Here is a 26,986-nt window from a genome sequence, read left to right as displayed (position 1 = left end):
GGCGCCTTTTCTCTCTTTAGCTCATTACGGAAGAATCATCATTTGACTTACTGGGGCTACTCTGGTTGCCAAGGACAAAGTGGCTGTGCTGGGAGTGTTGTATGTGAATACATGAAGGAGTGGATGTACGTACGTATGGATTGGGGAAAGAGATACAAAATGAAGGAGAATTTTGTGCGTGCACAAGCAAAGTATGGGAGATGGCTAAATAGATTTATGAGGCAATAACAAAAGAATAGAAATGAGCGATTGGTGGAAAAAGGAGAGTAGCAGTGGAAGCAAGGATGGAGAAAGAAATTGAGGAAGCAAGGGGTATTAAAGGATAGAATCTGAAGAGATGGATGGATGAACACTGGCAGGAACTGCTACATGCGGATAGACAGATGAAGGGAGTAGTAGATATGATAAAAAAAAAGAAAGAGGGATTATTGAGTGGAATGAAAGGAGTGGGTGGATGGAAAAAAAGATGGGATCAAAGATGAACAATCTGTTGGATGCAAGGAAGAAGAATAATTTAGTGAGTAGTTTAATGGAGGGATTGGCAGAAATGGGAGGGCAAGAATTTACAGAGCAACCAAAGATGTGAGGTTGAAAAAAGGAGAAGGAGTGGAGGAAAGAATACATAGGCCACAGCCAAAACAAGGACAACTAATCTAAGGAATATGAAAGAAAAAATGGGAATCTCAGCAAATGAACTAATGGACAGGAGGACAGATGGATGTTTGCGGGGATTGAAAGGATGGATAAAGGTACTAACAGAGCTAGGATGAGTGATGCATGAGTTCTCTGATGGATAGAAGAGGTACAGAATGAGCACCATTGATCTATATACAGAAAGATGGATGGAAATGGAGAAAGAGACTGCAAGAACAGGCTATGGAGCAAAGAAGGGATTGCAGATTCTTGATAAGAAAGAGATCACAGCTTAAAGGAAAAGCTGGAGCATACAGTTGGATGTGATGTTAACTTGTCTGCATTTCGCATGTGTGACAGTCATGGTTCAAGTGAATAAGGTCCCATTCACACAGGTTAACAAACAACATGGCAACCACCAGTCATGAGGGGAAAAATGTGTTTCATAGCAGTTGCTGGAAAATCAATTGCTAAAGCCCCAAACACACAGCGACCACCTAGCAACCACTGGTTGCCATGGAAAAATGTGTATTCCCAAACTGTGAGGCACAAAATCTGCTTAAGATTGCTGTGGTCACCTGTAGCTTGCATGACTCATGCCGACTTGTCTACAAATACTCGCCAGCTGCTCTCTGAGTGGTAGCGAAACTGGAAAAAGTGCGACAAACCAGAAACAAAGGCCGCTTGTTCCTAATGCAAAAAGTTGCGTCTTTTAAAATGTGTCGGCCGACTTTTACTTTGAAGGTAGGCAATCTCAGTCTCCAGTTTGCGTTGCACTTTTTCAAGTTTTCAAGTTTCAAGTTGCTTGGAATTCATGGGTATTTTCAGATTCAGAGCTCCTTTAGAGAACTAAGCTATTACAAGTCATCTTAAGGAGGATATCTGCAATCCATGTTATTGTTGTTGCAAAAACTTCACCAATTTTTTCAGTCTCATGGTGCCACTGGAGATCAGGAAAATTATTAGGTCTCATCAACCACACTGTTCAAACAGATAAATAAAGACAATCTGCAGGATGTAAGCTAGAGACCATACAGCGACATGCTCAATAAAACCTCAGACTACACCTGCCGTTGAAAATATCAGAAACGGGTACAGATACCTTATATAGAGGGCTAGAAAGAATATGAGTCAAGGGTGTAAAGTGGCCAATCACCTTCAAACTTAACTTTTATGTGATTTAATGTGAAACTTTTGCGACTGTATGCGACTATGACAGAGCTGTGATATCCCTGTATTGGCAAAATCAGTTCAACACACACACATACACAGAAATGCGATCAGATAGGACAAAAAGGATAAGTGGAAGGCTGAAGATGTGGACATAGAGGGAAGGAAGGAGGGTTGAGTGATGTTCATCTGTTTCCTGCAATCGTCCAATCATGAAGAGACATTATCTACTGTACTGAGCACAAGTCATCAGTCTTCATAAGGCACACATTTGCATTTGTGAAGATATCGACACCCGTACTGCACATCACTTCCACACACACACACAAAGCGACTGTGAGAGAAAACGTGGTGCACAGGAATCTCAGCAGACAATCTGAGTGTTTCCTGCAGCTCAGAGTGATTCGTTAAATAATAATGGTTCAGGATTGCAGCTGAGTGGCCGCCGTCTCCGGTCTGCGCCGCTACTCAGCTTGCACCAAACACACGCACACAATTGTCAGCCTGTGAGAGAAACAAGATGACAAAGACGGATGCTTCAGCTGCCTTTATTATGTTTCAATATGCGGGCTGTGTAACGCGTCCATCATCTTGTTATGCTGTATCCATGTTTCTGACGGTGTGGAATCGGAGGGAGTCAAAATGCTGAGCACACACCATGCTTCATCTTCTCAGGCAACGCTGCTAGACTGAATGAACTGATAATTTAACTGAATGCTGGATGATTTCACTTGAGCATCCTGATAGAGGTCTTTCATGGATGAAAAGTCATGTTTTTAATCTTGCTGCGCTAATTAATGCCGCTATGAGTAACATTTTGACATAAACAAATCGTCGGCACATTAATTTTGAAATATTATAGTGATTACTGTAAACAAATACAATCATTGGCAAGAAGATTGGCACACCCTACCACACACAACACTGTGCTTAAATAACATGCAGCAGCAGCTGATGGTGGTCTGGTTTACGACAAATGAGGAAGAGCTTTGTGTTCTCCCATCTTCCTATTTATTGCGTGTAATCCATCTTATATCATATCACAGCATATAATATGTTGATTAGAGATGCTGGTAGGTGAGTTCTGTTAACCGTGAATACAACAAAGCCAGCTTCTCCTCTCTGATCCCACTCTTTCTGCTAATATAGGTACAGTAATGATTAAAGTGGTACTCACTTGGTAGAAAACACTAATTATGGGGATTTCCCCAAAAAGCCTAACTGTTTCTTTAAACATTTGTAGGAGGAACTGATCAGTTGCTAGGTTCCATATTTGGTTTAATCTGCATCTCTGCTTGGGAAAGCCCACAAAGCCCCAGACAGTCTGCCTCGGGACACACCAGAGATGCTCCTAATCGGCACATATGGCGCATTTCGCTTGGGACGTTTTTTTATATTAACAAGAGTCTTGTTCCTCTCACTCATCTCTTTGTGGCCTTTCCCTGTCTGTCTCTGGATCTTTGCCTTCAATCCTTCGAATGTTTTCTTTAACATCTTCTTTCTGTGCCTCATTTGTACATCTACCTCTGTCTTTATTTTCTTGTTTTCTTTAGCTATAATAACTTGGTAGGTGTGAGGTTTAAAAGGTAGTGATTTTAACTGATTTTCACTGTCATTTTTTATCTATCATTTATATTTTTATAAGGGTAAAACTAATTGAAAAATTAGGGTCACCGGGCTTTACAGTCTTTCTGTCTTTTTCACTTCCTTTTAAATTAAAACTAGACTACGTAAAACTCAATGCAGGTTGGATCTTCCTGTTGTAAGTAAAAAAGAAATTTCATGATTTTACATAAGCTACATTCAGCTCTTCCCTTATTCAAAGGGGGTCACCATAGCAGGTAGCTCTGCGTGTTTTGCACAACCCCTTCCTGACGCAACCTCAAAGGGATATACGTCTCCTCCCGGGATTGAAATGAATCTTTCATTTGTTAGGCAAATGTTTGAACTAGTACACTAATTTCCCGCTTTTATGTATGAAAACAATTTCTAAGACTTATTAGAAAGATGTTCTGGTTCTGGATCAGCTACTGGCCAGCTTTACTGATATTTGGCATCAAAGATATCTCACAGAGTCCTGGATCACTAATATAATTTTGACTGCTTCGGTTTTCATGACTCTTGAGCATTCTTAAAATAGTTTTTAATATCATGCGGCGGCTAACATTTTGACAGGAAATATCAGAGTAGCAGTTTCTGCCTCTGTAAAGGCACCATTCTGAGCTTCTGTGGATTGATCGATGTGTGGAGGTCTCTACCTACGCGCGACGTGTGACTTGCTGTGCTGCAGTGGTTTCACATGATCCCTCTGACTGATTGCGCTAAACAAGCAGGAGAGGATGTAATTAATGTGGGTTTAAAAATCAACTTTGAAAAGATGTTCTGGTGAAGCAAATGAAATGAACACAGAGGAAACATGTTCGTTAAACCTCATTGATGCACAGTGCATTTCCATGTGGAACACTAACACACTAAGCAAACTTTATTTGCTTGCAAGGAGAAAAAAAACTATTATCTCAATCGACACCTTTCAGCTGATTTTGTATTCTGCAGCTGACTCTAGAACGTTGCTACTACTGTACACATTCTTGGCCTCCAATTTTACTCTGTGTTCTGTATTTGTTTACACCGGACGTTATTTGATTCTTTGATCTGGCTTTGAGGACTAGCTGCCCATTGCTTGTAGAGATAGCATAATTCACTATTTTTAAAAAACAGGCCATATTATGCCAAATAATGCCACTGTTACAACAGCACCACCTCTTGTCTATGTTCATTCCCTACACATCCTCCTCGCCTTTCTCCATCCTGCCTCCATATTTTATGCATCTCTTATTCCTCGCCTCTGTTTTTCTCTCTCCCCGATTTGTCCGGTCCAAATTTCACGCTGAGCTGCGCGGATCAAGTGGAGACGAGCTCCCTCTACTTGTTAACACTCTGTTTATTCTGCAGCCATATCAGCCTCTCTACCGTGTCAGCAGCAGGCAATTACAGAGCAGATTACCAGCTCTGATAATGTCATCAGACCAAGGCTTCGACACAAACACGCGCAGTGAATACACACATATGCATGCAAACAACTAAACACTGAAGTTCACCAACATGTAGAGGATAAGCAAACTTACACCTGCAAGTAAACAAGCGTTCCGCAAGTGTGGAAAGAAAGTTTATCCCGCTACATTGTAACTGACAGCTGTATGTGATCATTTATAATAAATTGAGTAATTACATAGAGTAACACAGTAGTTTAAAACTAACAGTTCACAGGTTCCTGGTTCAATCCTGCCACCTGGCTGGGTATTTTCCTGGGTCTACTGCAGCTTTCTACCAAAGCCCAAGGACATGCAAGTTAGTTCATTATTTTAAATTGGTGGTAGCTGTTGATGTGAGAGTGTGTGCTTGTCTGTCTCTCATTGTTAGCCCTGCGACTGGTGATCTGTCGAGGGTGCACCCTCGCCCAAGCAACCCTGGATGGATATCGTTTCTACAAATCATCTTAAAATGATTGCCTTTATAGCCAGTGTTGCAATGGACGTATGCTGAAGTACAATTCAAAACTTATTTTATGCTTCTTTCTACTTTAACTTCACTATAGTTCGGGGGAAATGTCCATTACTCTGTCTATCTGAGAGCAGTAGTTATGTTACAGCTAAAATATATTATTAATGGTATACAAGAGGAATCATTTATCATACAGTCAAACAGGATAGTGAATAATAGAACACTGACAAAGTCCTTTTCTGTAATAGTTTTATACTCTATGTTTGCTGATAACAGTTTTACTTCAGGTTTAGCAGCATTTTTACTTTAAACAGAGTTATTTAAAATTGTAGTTTTGCTACTGGTTTGAGAATGTCTTCCACCATTGCACCAAAGCAATACTGTGTAGTTAAGATAAGATCAGGTGACTGGGTGTTCAAACTGTCTTGCTGTCACACTCCGATGACTAAGTCACAGAGACGGAGAAGTTTTGTTAAACTGAGATGCAACTGCTATGTTGCAGAGAAGCTTGTAATCATGAATCATGTTTAGCGATATCACTGGATTTTAACCTTTTGCAGTCTGGCAAAAACATCTGCATTGTGTTCTTATCTGTTTAGCGAGGACTATGCATTGGTCTGCAATCCACCAGAGGGTTCTCTCTCTGGAGACTGTGTGTTGGAGATGTGCTGAGTTCATTGGGAATCGAGGGGTCTCTCAGCTACTCGATTTAATCTATTGTGGCCACTGTGCTTACTGATGTTACCCTGAGAGCTGATTAACTGCCTTGCTTGGCCTTTGCAACCGCACAGGCAAAACTGCAGCCGCCACTAAGTCGTCTCATCGGCTTTTTAAAGCCCAAGGGGTCCTTCTAAAGCCCTCAATATCCACTTATCATATACAACATTATTATCTGCACCATTATTATGCCTTTTCTACTAAGCACTAAACTGGAAGTAACTTTTTTTTGGTTGTTTTACCCTCTGGATATAAGACAGCCTGCATATGAATATTTCAACATGTGTATTTTGTCCCTAAATGAGACATCTTTCAGAATAGCTGGCACCACACAATTAAAACAAATGATTCAGCAATGTTACTCATTTGTTGACACAAAAAAGAACAATTTCTTAGACTAAGCCAACTGAGATTCAATCTAGAAATACTGAATTTTTACAGGCAAGTAATCTTGTCAAGAGAAAAAACCTAATTTTTTCATCATTTTATGCATTTATGGTACACTGCAAAAACTCAAAATCTTACCAAGTATATTTGTCTTATTTCTAGTCAAAATTATCTCATTACACTTAAAATAAGACACAATCAGCTACAGGGCAACATTTCAGTAAGCTAAAGGAAATTGTTTCAAGACAGTGAATCTTGAAACTAGAGAAAAACTAGAGATTTTTTTCCCCTTTTCCACTGGCAGATTTTTTTCACTTATTTCAAGTTAAAATATCTTGTATTAAGTGAAAAAAATCTGCCAGTGGAACAAGTGAAAAATCTCTAGATGACACGGATGACACACTCCTCTTCTTTAACTTCCTGTGCCTGATTGCTACAGTGGATCATTTGCTTTCATCCTCTTCTGTCACACCAACAACCTGCATGTCCTCCTTCAAACATAAACCTCCTCTGTGGTCTTACTTTTCTCCTCCCAGATAGTAACTTCATCTTCAACATCACTTGTCCAGTCTATCCACGGTCTCTCCTCTTCACATGTCCGAACCATCTCGACCTTGTCACCAGACTTTATAACCTGATGTCCATCCTGGTCACTCCCAATGAAAAGCTTCACATGTTCAACTTCGCCACCTCCAGCTCTGTGTCCTGTGTTTTTGTCAGTGCCACCATCTTCAAACCACACATCACAGCAGCTCTCACTGCCTATTAAATAACTATTAAATGGTAATCTAAGTCACCTGTAAAGATTTCAAATAGTTAGCCTAACAGCTTCTGCATACATGTAGACCTACATTTCACTCACTTTACTCACTTTTAGACCAATAGGGATCAAATTTTATATTGTGTACATTCCTGTAAATTTATGGCTGGTTTGATGATACAATTTTGTAACAGTATTTGGGTTGAAATGAAAATGAAAGCTACAATGTAGCTGCAACAGTGAAATCTGGTTTAAGCGCTTTCTTTAGCTGAATTTGGTCAAGGATAAAGAAATCATTCTTTCTTTCTTTTTCTTTTTTAGGGAGGGTACTATACATAGGAGCATGGACACACAACCACACACGTGCTCCTCACACCTCCGAGGTGACTGCTGACATGCCCCAAAATAAACTGGTTTAGTCAAAATAAATCAAATCAGAAGTCAAGTGACTACTGGGAGCCATCTAGCATTGAAGGGAGGAACCTTCACTAATGCAAGAAAAAGCACCTGAGCTGCTCCTCCTGTTAGGTGTGTCAGTGAGGGGTGAGCTTGGTTTTCAGGAGGGTAGGGGCAACACAAGAAGGTCATCAGCGACACAGACTTTAATGAGGGCCCACACAGAAGCCGGTGCCCTTGCCGGTCCCCCCGTGTGTTAAGACAGGCCTGACACTGTAGTGTGCCACTGGCATGGCAGGTAGCAGTGCAGCTCATCCATATCTCTGTGCTGAGAACAGCCCCTCCACACACCTCTCAGGAACAATTACCGCTCTTCCAGCTCCTCATCACAGATGGCGAGGGCTTTCAGAGCGACCCCTGCCCCTCGCCGCCTTTCCTCCGTGTCTCATTGTATCTTTGGTTGACTGTGTCTGTCTCTCTCCACCTCTCTGTCTTTTTTTATTTATGCTTAGACTATTTCTGTCTGCTTCCTCCTTCCTCTGCTTCTATCCCCCTCCTCCTCCGCCTTACCCCTTTGCCTCTCCCAGCTCCAAACTCAACAGTTCAATTTAAATCCATTACACCCAAGCCCCTGACAGAGTGTGGCATCCATGGTAACCGTTACTAGACAACATTCTCGCTGTGACTCTGCAGCAAGGCCACCGCTGGCAGGGAGATGCACTGAAGGCATGTGGGGCGTTTTGACGTAAATGCCTGTGTCATTTGCTAAGTGACAGGTCCCGTCCCTCAACCGCAACCCCAATGTGGAAGGGGAAAAGATCACATCATAAATCATATCGTGCTGACGGAATGAAACATATTTGTTTAAAAGCATGACAATTCAAAGCAGAAGGATGAATCTAATTTGATAGCAATATGGCATCCTTCTATTGTCATTCCCTGTGCATGGCTGCCCCTGTAGCCCTCCTGTCTGCTGAGCATGATGCTGAGTAAACATGGGTAGGAATTTAGCAGCAGTGATGGTTGAGGTAAACCTGCTCCAAGCCTCCGTCCTAGAAGAAAGAGTAAAGACACGCTAAATCACCAACACAGCATCTCACATCCTACACTAACTACTGTACAAAACCACAGTAATCATAGCAGAGAAACTCAGCTCTGACCTTTCCACTTGGAAGGCGGTGCTGTAAGCATACACTGCACTTCCACTATTGTCTTGATTCATGCAAAGTTGGGCAAACAATGTACATAAAGATAAAGATTCACAGTGAAAATATGCAAGGTTATAATCACAATCAGAGATAATTAAAGGGACTGCTCATGCAGTGCTTCCCACAATAACACTGCATCAATGAATTACCATTTAATTGCATGTTGATACAATCAATGCTGCTGTGACAGTTAGCTTGGCGCTAGCAGAAGGGGAAAATTATCATGCATTTCTTCACTATAATGGAAGGAAACTGTAAAAGAAGACATCTGCCTTTTAAAATAAGTGGCAACTGTTCTTGGAAAATGATTGCTGCCATCATGCCATTACAGCTGTCTGAAAAACTTTTTGTGGACTCGATGCAAATTCTGACACTGTTTTGAAATCTTTATTCTCTGCAATAGTCATTCCGTCATTCTGTAATACCTCCTCTGCTGTTACTGGTAGATTTAGCTGTTACTGTGCTAGATTTAGAATAAACAGGCCTCAAATCCAAACACAGAAAACGAAGAGGTGGGACTCTGGTGTGGTGGTTATCAGTGTCACCGCAGAGCATAAATGTTCTGGGTTGGTACCTGCGAGTCTGCTGGGGCCTCTGAATCTGCATTTTTTGCAGGTGCTCTGGTCCAAAGACAAAGAGCACAAAGGTTTGACAAAAGCGGCATATGCTAAAGGTTTAGCTTGCTATTGTGCCCTTTTTAAAAAACATATTTTAATAGGTGGCCTTTTCACCACTTTTCTAGCAACGGTGAGCTGCAAGGTGGTCGTTGTCCTCCAGCAGCTTCCTTCTTATTCTTCTCACTAAGCTCCAACATGTACCAGCTCAATTTAAGTTATTTTGGATGCCGAAATTCTTGCTTTTTTTCTTTATTTTTGGCATTAGCAGCCAGTTTCTCTCTTAACAACTTCACGGCTGTCTTCATGGCACTATGCAAATTGTAGATAGCAATCAAAGACCTGTCAGTTTGGAATGGAGGTCAGAACAAACCAAGCTGGTGGACACGTACATACATTTTATGGTAATGATGATTTTTTGGGCATTTTATGCACACATTAGGAAACAAGGCACCTTGTGAAGCATCTGAAGAGCCATAGGTGACAAACTCAAGTCAACTGCTTATTATTAACTTTCTTTACAAAACTTGAGTTTGCTTGGCTGCACTATAAACAGATGAACCAACTAAATATCTGTTTACGTCTGCCAAAGCAGATGTGTTTTTTTTTATGAATCTTTATTGATCAAAACTTTGATAGCTCCAGTTTTCAGCTTTTAATTGACAATTTTCTGTGTCGAAGGGATCCCAGTTATATAGACAGTACATTAACTCTACATAACCTTCATTATCATGTCACACCCTTCCTCTGACAATCTTCTCAGTGACCCGAGAAAGAAGTGGAGCTTTAATGAAGTCAGGGTCTGCGAATGCATGAATAGCACTGGACTCCCATTTGAATTAAATCTATTCATCCATGCCAGTGTGATTTCTCTGTGGTACTGAGGAAATCGAAGGCCCTCTGAGTCGTGACATTTGTGCCATGGCTGGTGGAGCAGGCTGGGAGGTGAACACCCATCTGCCTATATCCCTGACCACAAATTCCAAACCCATTGCAATACATAGACTTTGCCTGGAATGAGAAAGATAAGGGGAAAGGAAATCACAGTGTAATAGGTTTGTGACCAGGTGTTTTAGCAGACATGTATACATGTGTCTATTTGAAAGAAAAGCAGAAACACATTTCTTACAAGCAAACACTGTTATTCTTCCACATACACCAACAAAGGAGCATCCAGATTCACTTCCTGCAGTGCACCTGTGACACACAGTCTCTGGGGCGTATTTTATGATTACATAATAATCTTTACTTAAATCCATTTCTTGCATGGGAATTAGTATCAGTGTCACACGCTTCTAATTTCAGAAGTCTCTCGACATACTAAAGTAATCCCTCCCAGATTTCAATATTAATTTGTCATGTGTATTCAAAGAGAGCCTTGCACGCTTTGAAAATGAGCTGAGAACAAACCAAGAGACTTTGCTGACAACAGAGAAGGGATTTAAATGATTTTAGACAGGGGGAGGTCAAACTGTGAAACCCCCACCAGGACTGATGCAAGTTCATAAGACAGATGTGCAATGTGCAAAGCAGATCTCCAGCAATTAAGACAAGAGAAAATAGCACATCAGAGATATAAGAGATGTTCTCGAGGCTGATTTCATTGCTCAAATGTCAAGGTACTGATTATGAGAAAGAACTGCAGCACAATGCTGAAAACACAGTTTTATACACTGTAGTCCATGCGCTATTAGTATTATTAATAAAGTGGACCTATCCTACTTTTTTCCTATTTTCTGTCATAACTATGAGCTAAAACTCAAGAGCAAAAATTTATTATAAAACTAGCTTAAAGGGAGAGGTTAAACTCAGCAGCTTCACCAAGTCCCATTGTCAGATAAATACAGACTAGTTATTATAGAATCTGCACAATTACTCTAGCAAAGAATAAAAATATGGAGCTGGGAACGAGCTTGATATGCACCTTTTACACTCTTATTAAACATCATTCACACTACAAATCACCAGACTACACAAAGCATCAAGTCCAAATTGCAGCTCATTATCATTTTGTTGAAGGACTGCTGTGTTAACTCGTATAGTAAATCTGAAATCTGACAGTTTAAGCCAAGATAATGATCAATAGTCAAAGCCTACTGCTGTGCTCCCATACTATTTAATTAATCACTGTGCAATGTTTCAATGGAGATTGTCTTTATTTTTAATTCAGGGCACAAAAGAGTTATTTAGTAGCTCCATTTCAAAAAAACCTGGTCAAATCTATTGTCTCGCTTTGTTTTTGTGCATTGTTTATTGTGTCAGTGGTCTCTGTGGTAATGCCATTTCTGCAAAGCTGTCGAATACATTGTAACTTAAAGCGAAACACTGATCAACACAGTTTTATTTGATAAATATAAAGTCACTTTCACTGGCTGATTAGCTTAGCACAGATGAAAAAGGCGACTATGTTGCAGAAAGCCCTGCTCCCAGTCTAAAAAAAGAATCTAAAGAGTCCATAAAAAAATAACAAATTATTTTTCATGCACTATAGCTATCACACAGATGAGATATAAATTGTTATTTTTGTAAGTTGCAGTACTTGTTTCCTTAGTCTTTGTGTAAACCCACAACTCATTTCTTTATATTTTTCCAGTAAAACTGGAAATAGGTGCAGCTATTTATCAAAATGTATGCAAAAATAAGGAGCATATGAGGGAAAAACAGAGTATGTAGAATCTAAAAAACTTGAAGGTGAATGTTTGGTATGATGACCTTTATTCTTCAACACAGCCTGAACTCCCTTAGGAAAGAGTTCTGTCATTTCTTTAAGTAGCTTTCAGGAATAGCTCTCCAAGCTTCTTGAAGGACATTCAAAGCTCTTCTTTAGATGTTGGCTACCTTTTGTTTTGTTTTCTTCTTCTAAAGCAGTTTTCAGACAGTACTTCATGGCGAATCAAAATTTGATGGTACATTTCTGCGTACATTTTCCAAGTCCACAACACCACTGGCTGAAATGCTGCCTCCACCACATTTACACCTGGCTGAGTCTAACCTCAGCCTTTTCTCCCTGTTATTCATTAAGTATGGCTTCTGGACAGTCCCCCTTCCACTTACAGCATTTCTGGTGAGGCTCCAGTGAACAGGAGGTGGATCAACTGAAGGTCCAGATGCATCTCTCAGGTCTTGTGCCAGGCAAATTTGTTCCTATTTCTTCAGGACATAAGTTTCACATATTGTTTATCAGCTTCAGATTTTTAGGCCTGCAAGTTCTTATTTTCTCTTTTGTCCAGTTTATTCGGTTTTGTTTTTCGAGATATGCCTTATGCATTTTCAAACTTTATGTACAGGAACTAAGCTGATCTTTTAAATTAAATTCTCAGTGGGAAAGCAAACAGAAGGTGTTGAGGATCGTGTAGTGAGGCAAAACTCACCTTAAATACTTCAATTTGAAGCCTGAACATTGCTTGATGTTACAGATCTTACTGTAATTGTCAGCGTTCATCCATCTCTGCCATCACTCCACCCACTTTTCTTTTTTTCCTAAACTGAGCTGCATTAAGAAAACAGACTGAGGTCCTAGGGTCACATCCCTGAATTGTTTGCCAACAGGTGGTGAGGTTGCTGCTCCTGCAGGGAGCGGCAGCTGTTCCCCATCGCTCACTCACCAAGGTCTTGCTGTTTCTGCCATCATTCGTGGAAACAAGGGCAGAGCTTGATGAGCCTCTGGAAAACTGATGGCAAACGCACCGGGAGACAGCTAAAATGGCAGGTATTAGTAGATTAGTGGCTCTTGTGTGTCATTAGCTAAGGTAATAATGGAAGGCTTTGTGGGAGGTTATGTTGTGTAATGATGCATATGATAGCATAAGCCCTTATTAAACTACATTTCAGGCCTATACTGACCCACATAAAATGTGTCATTTGATCAGTAAATGGCATCTAATCCATGGATTTTCTGATTACCACTTCCTGTGCGTTCTTGTGCGGACTGCAGCCGTCGGTTCTCTGCACACCTGTTAAATTGTAGGAATATTTAATCCACCTTTCTCAGAGGATACCATGAAGGGAATGTGTCCTTACATGCTTGTGGTGCCGTGGGAGGTTCCACTGCACAATCACATAAATGGTTGTTCAGTGTAATCCAGCTCACGCACCTATGCAAACCTAACCATGCTGCAGTATAAGTCTCCCGTTTTGTTTTTTTTAATCTTAAAGAGCTTAACACAAAAACACAAAAGAGAAAGGAACAGGAAGGTATTTTATGGAAATACCTGCCACAGGCCACCTGTCATCCAGACAAATTGAACTGACGTAAAATATAAATAATTTACGCTGAACAACATAATCCAGAATCTGTTATGCTGTGCTACTTTACTTCCTCAAAACTTGAAATTAATAAAAGACATATTAATTCATAATAAGTTCATAATAAGTAGTCATACAATGTATAGTTGTGGTGTGCGTACAGTACACATCCTTTTCCTCAGATTTCCTGGATTACTATGAGATTTCCAAAAAACATGAACAGCTTCATTCTGACATACTGGCACATCCATTGGGAGATCCCCAGTGCCATCTGTAATGGCTGGTGGGGCTGGTGATAAGGAAAGTGAGTCTTTATCTCAGCCCAATTAGGCAGCTAATTGATTCAATACCAGTCATTTAGACCTCCTCCAGGCTCAGGATTGAGCACTTCAAGCCTTTGAAAAGACATCAGGTCCCCGCAGGGGAGCAACCAGGGAAAGATTGTGTTTGACCCTGCAAAGGAGGTAGATTATAATCTAGATTTAAATCCTCTAAATAGGAAGAAATGGGTAAATCTGACGAGAGATTCAACCCTTAATATTAACTGTCACTTTAATCTCTGACTAGTTTCATTGATTATAAGACAAAACTGTTTCATTTTAACTTCGCAGTGATCAATTAGCATTTTTTTTAAAGATATTAGAGTATTTTTATGGGTGTTTATTGGAATTATTGACCAATAGAATGTTAATAGTAATATAAAACATGATATGCTTCAAAATGTGTCTATTTTTGTGTGGGCTATTGGTTCCCAGCCAAGTGTAAAGTGGATGGAATGAGAGTTAGCGCCTCCAAGTCTGAGTCCATCGTTCTCAGCTGTAAAACGATGGAGTGCCCCACTCCGGGTCAGGAACAAATTGCTCCCCTAAATGGAGGAGTTTGAGTATCTGCAGTGATGCGGTTGCTGTACTGGCCTGTTGAGGTACAGAGCGAGCAAAGTGTGAAAGCACTGTCAATTTACTGGTGAATCTACATTCCTACCTTTAACTATTACCATGAGCTGTGGGCAGAGATCATGATTACAAGCAGCAGAAACAAGCTTCCTCTGCAGGGTGGCTCAGCTCTGCGAGATAGGATGGAGTCTGGTCATTCATCTTATCTCCTCCACATTGAACGAACCAGTTGGGTTGGTTCAGGTATCTGATCAGGATGCCTCTTGGGCGCCTCCTAAGTGAAGGGGAGGAGGCCCCAGGGGAGAATAACTCTTGGGAATTTCTTGGGGTCCCCCCTGGATGAGCTGGGAAAAGTGGCCCGGGAGAGGGAGGTCTGGGCTTCTTTGGCCTTATGACTCAAACATAGATAAATGGAGTGGAGACCAGAAAACACGTGAATGCATAGATTTTGAAAAATGCAAGACATCTCATGTTTTCAAATAGCATACACAGCAATTTTGTCCCTATTGTCAACGTTTGTAACAAGTACCACCTATCATACATGCTTATTACAAACTGCACAATTACTATAAAACTATTTATAAAAGAGCACTGCAGATTAACACTTTCTCAAATCGAAATATTTAAACAAATTTTTATCCATTCTATTTTCTATAACACCTGGATTTTCCATGTAATCTAGCTACATATTTCCATAATTCCATTGATGTGCGATCATATTAGGTGCAGATCAGGATCAAACTGCAAAGTGGGACACTGCCCTTGATTGAGAATATGCTCTCTTAGTGTCCTTCTGAAAAAAGGATGAGCCTACTGAGCCTATACTTGCAACATAAGAACAGTGCTATTTACAGAGATGGAGGTGGCCTTTCATTTCCCATGGTGCTAATCCAGCACTGCCTCTGGCTTTCCATTTCACTTTTCTGAGGAGGCAAATAACTCTTTTTCTTGACATACTGAAAGCAGGCGATTCATTTGAGGTCAAATACAGGTTGGCTGCTAACAAAGGGATGATAAGCTTGACTTTTAATGCAAGACAAAGAGCAGGTACATGAAATTCATTGAGTCATAGAGATTTATGCAGCCCGTGACCTCAGCAAAGGGAACGTAATGAGCGTCAAGTTCATAAGTGGTATGCTCTTGGTTCTATCACGTAGGACAAAGCAGATATTATTCATAGGATGATGACATGGAGGAGACTGTGTGGAGCATCACGTGGTCTCTAGTGGTTAGTCTAGTGGTTATGGAAATAAAGCAAATCTCAAAGAGATGCCATTTTAAACAATTTAGTCTGGGTATAATATTACAGTATTGTGGTCACATGTAAAGGCCTCATCCACACATACACTTAGTCTTGCTTCTTTAATGAAGACAACTTTTCCCCTTTACACACAAAGCTCGTGAGTAAAACATTTTAGGTGCAGGTATCTTCAGAAACACAGAGAAGTGCAGGAAAATGTCGATGGTTGGAAAGCTGGTCACAACTGAAATAATCTGAAATGGTTCCCAAACGTTTTGAATTAGTTTCTAATCAAATGGTGTCTAGCTGTAACTCACCTCTTAAGTTAGATGTCTTTAGCTATTTCTGGGTGCAAACTCAAACAAAGACTGTGGCATCACTGAGAGTTAAAAACGGCCCCAATGCTTCCATCTCCAATAAAATGTTCAGTGTGGCTGTTGTCCCGCATGTTAGTTTAACTGAAAAAGAGGATTTATACAGTTTAACAGAGTAAGAACTTAGCAGGAGGTTAGCTTGTTGGATTTTTTGACAATATGAAATTACCTCTACAACTTTTGCATATTCACTGTTAACTACCGTGCCACTCACAGCTAAAACTGCTACCAAAGCCTACAACCATGGCCAATGCTAATGGTACTTTTTTCTTCTTTCTACACACACTATTCCTACTGCTAGTTAGTCTCCCAAAGGCGAACTGTGTTTGCAAGACATTAATTTAGAAAACACACAGCAGATGTTTCAGATTTGGTTGAGCATCACATTTAATTTCTGGCTCAGGCTGATGTCAGTTTAATTTTGTGCAACACATAAGTGTCTCATACCACATCAAACACCTCCTATATATGTATTTGTATTCAACATGATAATGTTCTACAGCACAAATGTCTTTATATTCTCAGAGGGCACTTGCAGCAACATTTTAAATTGTCTATTTGAACTTCACGTGTCCTAGCGTTGGTGATCTGGCCTGAGCATCCCGCCACAATATAACTCACCCCTCATTCGGAGGTAATGAATGTGTGTGCGTGTGTCTGTGTGAGATGGAGAGAGAAATCTGGAAGAAGGACCCGGCCAAGCTCAAAGAACAGCATGTGAAGTGCCCTTAGATGCCACAAGAGCTCACTCTGAGCGAGGCGCCTGACGGGTGGCACATTTCCCAACGATGGGCATGATTTGAATGAAAAGTGGCAGGGTTGGAGATGGATTACCACAGGGAGGAGAAGGGAATTAATCCTATAGCCACGCACGCACAAACGCATTAACACATGCAACAAATGTAGGGGATAATAATATACTTTCATCACAAACACGCTAAAGCCAGGAATACTTTCTCCCTGATTCTGTTTTAAACAAATGCAAGAAACACACTCAAGTGTTTGCTCCTACACAACACACCACAGTACATGAATGATGACACTGCCAGCCAGTGCTTTGTAGCACACTTTTTGCAGTGTCATTTGAAGGTCCCACACTTTCAAGTCTACCCGGGATGCTCCACCCCTCCTCCATCCCCTTTGCTCATATACTGATGTTTTTCCTGAAACATTAAAGTAGCTTATTGTTTCCTCTGTCCTTCCTTTCTTCCTGAACATATCAATTATTATCACGTCTTGACTCCAACTGGCCAAGTTTATAATGGCTTTAGATGTCAGGAAGCAGACTGTTTGGGTATGATTATTAATTTGCATCTACTTACCGTAGAAAGCTAGATTAATTAGTTTGGCCAATTTTATTTGCAACTAGTGCTCAAAAGACTTGTTAATTAGTCTTTTAAAAGCAAAAATACATATAATGTGAAGATGTGACATTTTTGTTGTAAATATATATCTTTGTATTTTTGGACTGTCAGAATGAACAAACTTGACATTTACATTTGACATTTTTGAAACATGCTATGAGTCTGATTGCATAGAAGTCTATGAGAAATTACTCTACAGCCACTTTGATGTAATGCAAGAGTAAAACCTTCCCAGCTGGTCGCAGTTGGTACTTTCTAGTCAAATTTTAGTACAGCAGGATATTCGTTTTGCAGATTAAGCTTCCATTTTGTGCAAAATAGACTATTAATCAGGGTACGAGTTAGTGCATGGGTACCCTGAGATTGACAAGTCACTAGTACAGGTAATCAGTATCCATTACGTTTTTTCCTAAATCTGTAAAACAGTGGTTATTAGATAATCAAACCAGAGGCTAAAGGTGAAAATTAGCCTTTGTTGTCTCAGCAGTGTAAAAGTCACACTCTATGCCGTCCTGTGAAAACTAAGTGCACCCTAGCTGCTTAAACAGGAATTAAGAGGGTAAGTAGCCAAGTGCTTCTTCATTAATTGATTATCAGCTAGTCTCACCATCTCTATAAAAGCAGAGGTGCTAGAATCTTCTCAGGAATGGATGTGCCAGGAAATTCACCCTGAAGTCAGACTGTGCAAAAAAACCCCAAGACCTACATTGCACATTCTACAGGCCTCGGTTAGCATGTTCAGAGTTAAAGTTGATGACAATGCAATTACAAAAAAGTCTGAACAGGTATGGCTTGTTTTCAAGTATTGCCAAGAAAAAACTCTTCCCTCTAAAACATCTGGCTGCAGGGTTTTGGTTTGCATAGCTGCATCTGAACAAACACAAAGACCTCTTGAAAAGATGAGACCAAGGTGAAAATGCCACATTTAATAAAACCAAACACAGAATATCAGCACTAACACCTCATACCAACAGTCAGCACGTTGGTGAAAGGGCTGATCATTTGGCTTGTTTTGCATCCATAGGACCTGGGCGCTCAGTTATTGAGTCGACCACAAATTCCTCTGTATACTAAAATATTCTGGAGTCAAACGTGATGCCATCAGTCCAACACCTAGAATTTGGAGAAAACTGGGTTATGCAACTGGACAATGATCCCAAGCACAACAGCAAATTTACAACAGAGTGGGTGAAAAATAAAAGAATCTAGGTGTATAATGGCACAGTCACAAGTCCAGACCCCCAAAGACTGGAATACTGTGGTGATGATGTGAGATATTGAAAAGACAAGTTACTGTAAAGCTGATTTTAAGTGAATGCTGCTAAAGATGGTTCTGTAAGTTCTTGAATTCTTGAGGTGTACTCAGTTTTTCACAAGAGTGCATAAAATCTGTTCTTTCTACCTTGCTGCTAAAGCTTTCATTCCTGTGAAGAAAACTTGAAAAACATCTGATTATAAGCAGCACTCCACAACAGAAACCGCGCCAGGTTCAATAGTGATGTCTCCAAACGCGACTTACTGCTTTCTATCAGATGTATTTTGCTGCTTTGGCCTGGATTGCTGCTAATTTAATTAACGTCAACAATCCAAAGATTTGTTACTTTATATAATTTTAAATAAGATTCCATCATTTTTGAATGTTACAAGGGACATTCAAGTGAGTTTCACTTGAGTTTAATAGTTTAATGCTGCATATTTATCTGGTTTACGCACATAAAAAATGGCAGAATTAACAATTAATACTACTTAAATCAAATGTAACATATGCCAAAAAAAGGCAAACATTTGTGCCAAATCAACTACAACAACATAGCTTTGTTGCATATTACAATATGTGTGTTTTAGGTGAACATCCATTCTTTATTATTCTACAGAAGCCCTGGCCTAACGTCTCCACACATGTCTGACATGAATATCGACATGCCTGAAATAAAACTCAGTGGACTGGGAAGTGACAAGTCCTAATTCTGCAGCTTGTGTTGTAGCCGCGTAAGTGGACTGGCTGGACTGGCCACCTCACCAAAGGTGCTAATGGTATTGACCACTTCATTGTGAGTTAGGGAAGGGCATTGCTAGAGCTGGCAGTAAACAACTCCAGACTGACAGGTCAGGGTGACTGTTGGCTTGATTGCTTTCATTACTCAAACACTGTCCAAAGTCTGACCCAGCATCAGCGCCCAGCTTCAGCACCCCCAAAAATGAATCAAAGCATCCCCAAAGATTTCTTACTTTTTTGACAATATTTGCTGTTTGTGTGACACACTGCTAAAAATATAAAAAAGCATACAGTACTTTGTTGAGACAACATTTTAGTATAGATACCCCCCCCCTCCCAAAAGCTGCATTTAACCTTCAGTTACTCTTTATATAGTTAGGTAGGAGTCAGACCATGTTTCTTTTTAGCTGAAAAACATTACACCAGGTAACCTGGGTGTAAAAAACCCCAACTTGTTTTCCGGCGATGTTTGCTACCCTACAATCTGTCCTACACTGTAGTAAAATCAGCAACATTTGACCATCCTGTTGCTCCCATTGAAATGTATACAGCCTATTTAAAACCTAAAACTTAAAATTGTCCGTAGCCTACTGTTGTTACCACTGTCCTGTTTTAAGGACAGTGGTAACTAACTAGCTACCTAACTAGCTAACTGACCGAATGCCCATTAACCTTAGAACTCCTGTTGTGTGTGTGTTTTTGGGCCACCCTGGGGCGCACACATGTCAGTGCGCCCCAGGGTGGCTGTGGCTACAATGTAGCTTGCCATCACCAGTGTGTGAATGTGTGTGTGAATGGGTGGATGACTGGATGTGTAAAGCGCTTTGGGGTCCTTAGGGACTAGTAAAGCGCTATACAAATATAGGCCATTTACCATTTTTTTTTGTACAGAGAGACAGCCAGTTCTGTTGGCTTCATCGGGTGAGGGCCTCCAGCTCCCACTGGAACGGTTTGCAGCTGAGTGTGAAGCAGCGGGAATGAGGATCAGCACCTCCAAATCTGAGGCCATGGTCCTCAGCCGGAAAAGGGTGGAGTGCCCACTCCGGGTTGGGGATGAGTTCCTGCCTCAAGTGGAGGAGTTCAAGTATCTCGGGGTCTTGTTCACGAGTGATGGGAGAAGGGAGCCGGAGATCGACAGACGGATTGGGGCTGCAGCTGCAGTAATGCGGACGCTGCACCGGTCTGTCGTGGTGAAGAGGGAGCTGAGTGTAAAAGCGAAGCTCTCAATTTACCAGTCAATCTACGTCCCTACCCTCACCTATGGCCACGAGCTGTGGGTAGTGACCGAAAGAACGAGATCGCGGATACAAGCGGCAGAAATGAGCTTCCTCCGAAGGGTGGCTGGCCTCTCCCTTAGAGATAGGGTGAGAAGTTCGGCCATCCGGGAGGGGCTCAGAGTAGAGCCGCTGCTGCTCCACATCGAAAGGAGCCAGCTGAGGTGGTTCGGGCATCTGACAAGGATGCCCCCTGGGCGCCTCCTGGGTGAGGTGTTCCGGGCATGTCCCACCGGGAGGAGGCCCCGGGGCAGACCCAGGACACGCTGGAGAGATTATATCTCTCGGCTGGCCTGGGAACGCCTTGGTATTCCCCCGGATAAGCTGGAGGAGGTGGCTGGGGAGAGGGAGGTCTGGGCTTCTCCGCTTAGGCTGCTGCCCCCACGACCCGGCCTCGGATAAAGCGGATGAAGATGGATGGATGGATGGATGGAGACAGCCAGGTTCATAATGGATATAAGGGAGTTTTTGGTTTGTTTGTTTTTTTAAAAAGGAGCCACATTCAGGTAAAAGTGTAAAATCAAATGATCCATCAATCAAGAATAATGTTGGATCAGTGTTTCAATATTTTTTTATATTGAATTTATATTGAATATTTTATATTTTTTTATACTTTTATTAGATGTTCATGTGGTTTGGTTATTTTCCTTTTGGTTGAAAGTAAACTGAGAGAGGACTTTTTGTTAGTGATCTTAATAGTATTTTTTTCATATTAATGTAATTTTTCATCTAATTGAATACAATCTATTTGTGTATGATTGTCAGTCCAAAGAGGAAGAGGAGAAAGAGGTGAATGTGAGGAGAAAGTACAAGGTCAGGAAGAACCAGGTAAGAAAACAGACAGGGAACAGTGACAGGCAAAACAGAAACTATTAAACTGACAAAGAGAAAAAACCTTATTTTACTCATACAGTCTGGAAGTTGTGTTCTCCCTATATTAAAGTTGCTATACAGAATCTGCAAAACAAACTGGTTTGAAACATTTTTGACCCTCTTTAACAACATTCCAACATAACATTATAATTGATCGCGGAGATTAAAATTAATAATATATTTTTATGTGGTTCAGCCACAACTCTACTAAAACCTCAGCCAGTAATAGGTAGGCCAACTTTTGGACCATCCAGTTGTCTGTATGACTGCTGTTGTCACGGTCCTGGGTCGGATTGACCCAGCATTTTGAGTTTTTTATGTCTTGGTTTATTTTTGAATTATGGATTGTTCTTTATGTTTCTCTGGTGCTTTGTTGGGTTTTATGACGAATCTGTGTTGTGATGATGATTATTAGTTTCATGTTTCTGTTTATCCGTGTTTAAGGATTTGTTGTTGCATGTATTGTTTGAGTTGCATGTGTTATATTCTGTCTGCGTCTTTGTTTAGTGGTTTCTTATTTTCTGTTTTATTGTGAGATATAAGTTCTACTGCTCCCCCTGTCTCGTTAGTCCAATTTCTCCCAGCTGTGTCTCCCTCCTGTTGCCCATTCCCTGATTACCATCCTGTGTATATTAGCCCTGTGTTTTCCTGCGCTCAGTGTCGCGTCGTACCCTCAGATCCTGCCTGTGTGTTCCAGTTAGTGGTTTCATGTTTGGTTTCTGTTCTGTTTTGTGCCAGCAATAAAGCTGAGGTTTTCAGTTACATTTCCATCTCTGAGTCTTGCACTTGGATCCACACCTCCACCTGCCCGCACACAGAGCCCTGACAGCCGCAGTACGTGCGCCACATTTGCGCACTATCAGAAAGTGCCAAACGGTGCCCTGGTGGAGTGAGGAGCTGTAAGGAGAAGTAGAGTGCTCTGTTTATATTCTAAAAATGTTTTAAGCTAGCTTGTTTCAGAGATTCTGTACAGCAGAATGTGCACACATACACTTTTTACAGTGTGTACCACCTGATAAAAATGTCAAGCTCTCCTAAGTACCACTATGAAAGAATGAAACACATAAATCTTACAGCACAAAATTAGTATTATTAAATTAGTAAAATTAGTGTCTGCAGTAAATATTTTTATTTGTAATAATTTATTCTGTTTTGGGAGTGTTTTTTTTTTATGTATCTGTAATATATTATACATAAACATTAAAAGAGAATCTCTGTCCAAAAAATGCACTCAGTTTACTTTTTACTCACTATGAGCATCATTCATTATTCTCCCCCAGTAATTAAGGTTAGGATATGTATTTTTTTTTTTTATTCCAATCCATTCTTCTTTGGCAGCATTTAAATAACCTTTATCAGATTTGATGGGTTTGTTACAAACTTTTCAAAAAAGTGTTTTGCTTTTCTTTCACAAATGTGGGGATTAAATTGTGTTAAAATGTACAAAGCAGTGATGTCATGTTTTGAGACAAGGACCCAAGGACAGAGAGACTTGATGAATTTAAGAATCCTATGATTTATCTTGCCTGGCTGGGCAGCTCTCTGGGTGCGCAGCACCCCCAAAGCTCTAATCCTAGAATCGCCCCTGGCTGCAACAATGAGTGATGTCACTGTGAAGATCAAAAATCTAACGGTTGTTTTTTTGTGCTCCTAGTTTGATCATCATGGGAAGGAAAGAATAAAGAACTAAGAGCTAAGTTTGTTGTTGTTTGATGCAAAGGCTGCGAGGAAAATGGAGCAAGGCTGTTGCATATGAAAAAAAGGGCAACAAAACAAAGACTCTCATAGAATATTCATCAATTCTGCTCCTACACTACAGCTTTAATAAGGAGAAAAACAAACCCAATCAGCCCCACATCAGCGGTTATGAACAACAATATAATCGCTACATTATATATGAAAACGGAGAAATTATCATATCATCCACATCACTGTGATCCAGCAGCACCTACTATGGCAGCAGGAGAATAGTGTATATGTAACCTCTAAAACACTGGTGTGTGCTTTCTCTAATATCAAATCAAACAGATTTCATCAGCACGGGCACATTCATAAAAGATAATCGTGCACGGGAAATAAATAGAGAAAAGCTTTTTCATTACCTCCTCATCACATATAGATCAAACATTTATTACCCTTGATCAAACATTCATTACCCCGTGCATTTAAAAAAGTAAGTAGACAGAGCTCACATTACTCACTGTCAACACGGTCTGCACTTTCATTGTGTTTTTATCTTTCTAGTATCAGAATTAGTAACACTTTAATCAGTCTGGCAATAAGTATACACGAGTATGTTTAATAGAAAGAAATTGAAAGAAAAACATGCATTGAATATTTTATAATCTGCATACAGAAACCACTCAAAAGGTTTCACTTTCTTTCCCTTCAGCCTATGGCCCAACAAAGCAGCTGTTCTGATTTCTTTAGACTGAACCTGGCCATTGGCATGTGTCCTCCTCAGCTCCAGCCGTCATTATCCATCTTCATGTCTCCCTCCATCTGAGCAGATAGCTCGCTCTTCCTCCACTTCCTCTTCACCTATTCTGTCTGTAACAATCCTCACTTTTGCTCACTGCAGTGAACCCAGTAGTCCTGCAGTAGACCTCGACCATTGGAAGCAATAAAAAAACAAACGCACAAGTGATTTAAATTTTTTTTTTTTTGCATTAAAGCACCAGGAGGCACCTACTGCAAGGTCTAATCATATTTACAGCAATCTATCAAAATATATTTATTTCACCTGTCGATACAAATGCTTCCAAACGTCTTTACCTCCTTTTAAGCACCTGTCTCTTTAAAGTTTTTGGCTTTTTGTTTAATTTTACTCATGTTGGAAGAAATATTATACACTACTAAATATATTTTTGTGTTGTTTTATATACTAAATGCTAATTTGTGTGACTAATTAGTGAAATCTTGTTCAGATTTGATTTGATACTAATGAATGTATGTGTCACAGGTTTTATTGACAGCTTACGTGTGCATGTTGAAGCTTATTTTATTAAGAGAATATTCAAAAACTAAGAGTGGACGTAAAGGAAACGTTATACAGTAGATGCTTCACCAAAATTTTGCACTAACTGTTTGGGAATTACACATTGTTTTATACAGAGTCTCTATTTTCAGAGTCTTAAAATGAACTTGACAAGCTAACATAATTTTACATATAAGAACTCTTTTTAATCATCTTTGCATTCAGTGACTGTCTGACATCTGTGATGCTCTGCCAGGCTTTTACTGCAGCCACTTTCAGCTCCTGTTTGTTTGTGGGTCTCTGTGCCTTCATTTTGTCTTCAGCATGACCTTTTGCCATTGAAGAGTATTTCCGTTTTTTGCCTTGAGAAACTCTTGGGTTACTATTACAGTATACTTTGGGTCATTATCCATTTGTACTGTGAAGCCCAATTAGTTTTGCAGCATTTAGCTGAATCTGAGCCGAGATTATATCCCTGTACACTTCAAAATTCACCCTACTGCTTTTATCAGTAGTCACATCATCGATGAACATTAGTGGCAGCCATACATGACAATGCCACAACACTGCTTCCACCATGTTTGAATAATCTTCACCTCATGAGCTGTTCCTTCCTGTTCTCTATGCTTTGGTTTTCCCATCATTTTGATACTGGTTACTCTTGGTTTCATCTTGACAAAGATTTATTTATTTTTTTTCATAAGTGTGCAGACTCTTTTAGATGCTTTCTGGCAACGTTTAATCTGGCCTTCTTGTTCTTGAGTGTAACCAGTGGTTTGGACCATGTAAACAGACACCTTGTTGTGTGTTTACAAGGCCAAAGATCATCTACCAATTGGCAAGTCCGTGGTTGGCTCCCTTCCTGCATGTGAGTTTGTGAATATTACATTAAAAGTGCTTATGCACAGAGAAAAGCACATAAGCGATTGAAGATTGTGGTAAAAAGTGCTTTGGTTGATCAAATAGAGCAGAAAGACATATAATTATAGTTTATTTTTACTATTACTATTTTACTATTACATTCATGGGATACATGGGATAAGCTTAAAGGCAATCTTACAAATTTAAAACAAGATGCTTGACAGACAGTTTGCATGTGTGCGTATGGGGAAAAAAACCCTGCAACAACACAGAAATGGAATTTAAAAACAAGAAGCATCACAGAGCAGCGGCAGAGTGACGCGGCTGTCACTCATGGAGACCTGCGTAGTAGCTGCTCTTCATCATGACTCTGAGAACATGGGAAGCTGGCGCACAGACAGTGCTGCCAGACCCAATAACGTAAACATAATGAGCTGTAGTGTTTGGAGGGAACAGCCAAGTGTTAGTTTCTGCACCCTCCGCACCAGCTTGTGAGCTTCTCCCGTTGCCTGGCCTTGAGCATGGTTAGATAACACTGCATTAGATAACGGTGCACAAAACTTAAGAAAATGCCTGTTGGCTTCTTTCAGCACACATTATCAACAACAAAAGGCAACAAACAAAACTTATGACGAAAACTTGCTCTGATTTGGATTCTTTTATCTTACTTTTATTCTCTTATTCACCTTGTTGCAAAAAAAAAAAAAGTTATGCTTGTTATACAGGAGAAGAAATATAAGAAGCTAAGAGATGCACATGTCCTCATTATGAGATGCTATGATAAAAAACAATGTTTAAAGCTCATATAGTTTCAGGTAAACTATGAAATTCAAAGATTCCTGTGAGTTATTCTGTCTCACAGCAAAACAAAAACCGGCAATGTAATTTCACCAACAACGGCATGCTTGCATTTTTCACTCAAGCAAGAATATGGTTAAAAATAGCTACTAGACTCTGCATTTAGTAAAACGTGTCTTTGCATAATAATGGCTACTTGCTCCTTTGAGAAGGTAAATGAAAGCAGCTCCTAGACTCCCTGTTCTCTTTTTATGCAGATGATGATGCTGTCTGGGGAGACTGTCATTACAATAGCGATGGTTTGATTTTGCAGCTGTTTTTATTTATTTATTTTTTTGAAAGAATAGCTGAGAATGGGCGTAAAATAAAAGGAGGGTGTCGTGAGGTGAATAGGGCGCCAATGTCGTAGAGTAGTGTAATGAAAGAGTAGGTGAAGGAAGAGGACAGATAAGCAGGGAGGCTATAAACAGTGAGATATAATACAATGACAATGTAAGAAGATAGCAAGAAGAAACTGAGGGAAAGAAGGGAAGTGGTTAAAAAATAAATAAATAGAGACAGTACTGCACCTTTTTGCAGACTCATGTCTACCATGCGAGGTTCGGCCAGCTCCAGGAAGAAGTTCTTGTTTTTCTCATACTCCTCATCGTCAATTATTTTCACGTGAACAAATTTGCTGCAAGAGGGAGGAGGGGAGGAGGAGGG

At 40.3% G+C, this 26,986-nt stretch overlaps 1 protein-coding gene across 3 annotated transcripts in view; it reads right to left on the bottom strand.

Annotated features, from left to right (window-relative positions):
* Positions 1-26,986, bottom strand: part of slc8a3 (solute carrier family 8 member 3) — a 140,376-nt gene that overhangs the window by 22,818 nt on the left and 90,572 nt on the right. For 2 of the 3 annotated variants that reach the window (XM_005934004.3, XM_005934005.3), the window contains exon 3: positions 26,851-26,957. In XM_005934004.3, coding sequence (XP_005934066.1) covers positions 26,851-26,957 — 107 coding nt within the window. Of the gene's footprint in view, positions 1-14,612; positions 20,022-26,850; positions 26,958-26,986 lie in introns of those variants that run through there. The other variant, XM_042225609.1, reaches the window with a different exon arrangement.

This window comes from Haplochromis burtoni, unplaced genomic scaffold (genome assembly GCF_018398535.1).
Source record: "Haplochromis burtoni strain Fernald_Lab_line unplaced genomic scaffold, NCSU_Asbu1 Contig_176, whole genome shotgun sequence".
NCBI classification, from domain to species: domain Eukaryota; kingdom Metazoa; phylum Chordata; class Actinopteri; order Cichliformes; family Cichlidae; genus Haplochromis; species Haplochromis burtoni.
The sequence above is the reverse complement of the archived record's forward strand: the minus strand, read 5'-3'. Positions and strand labels throughout refer to the sequence as shown.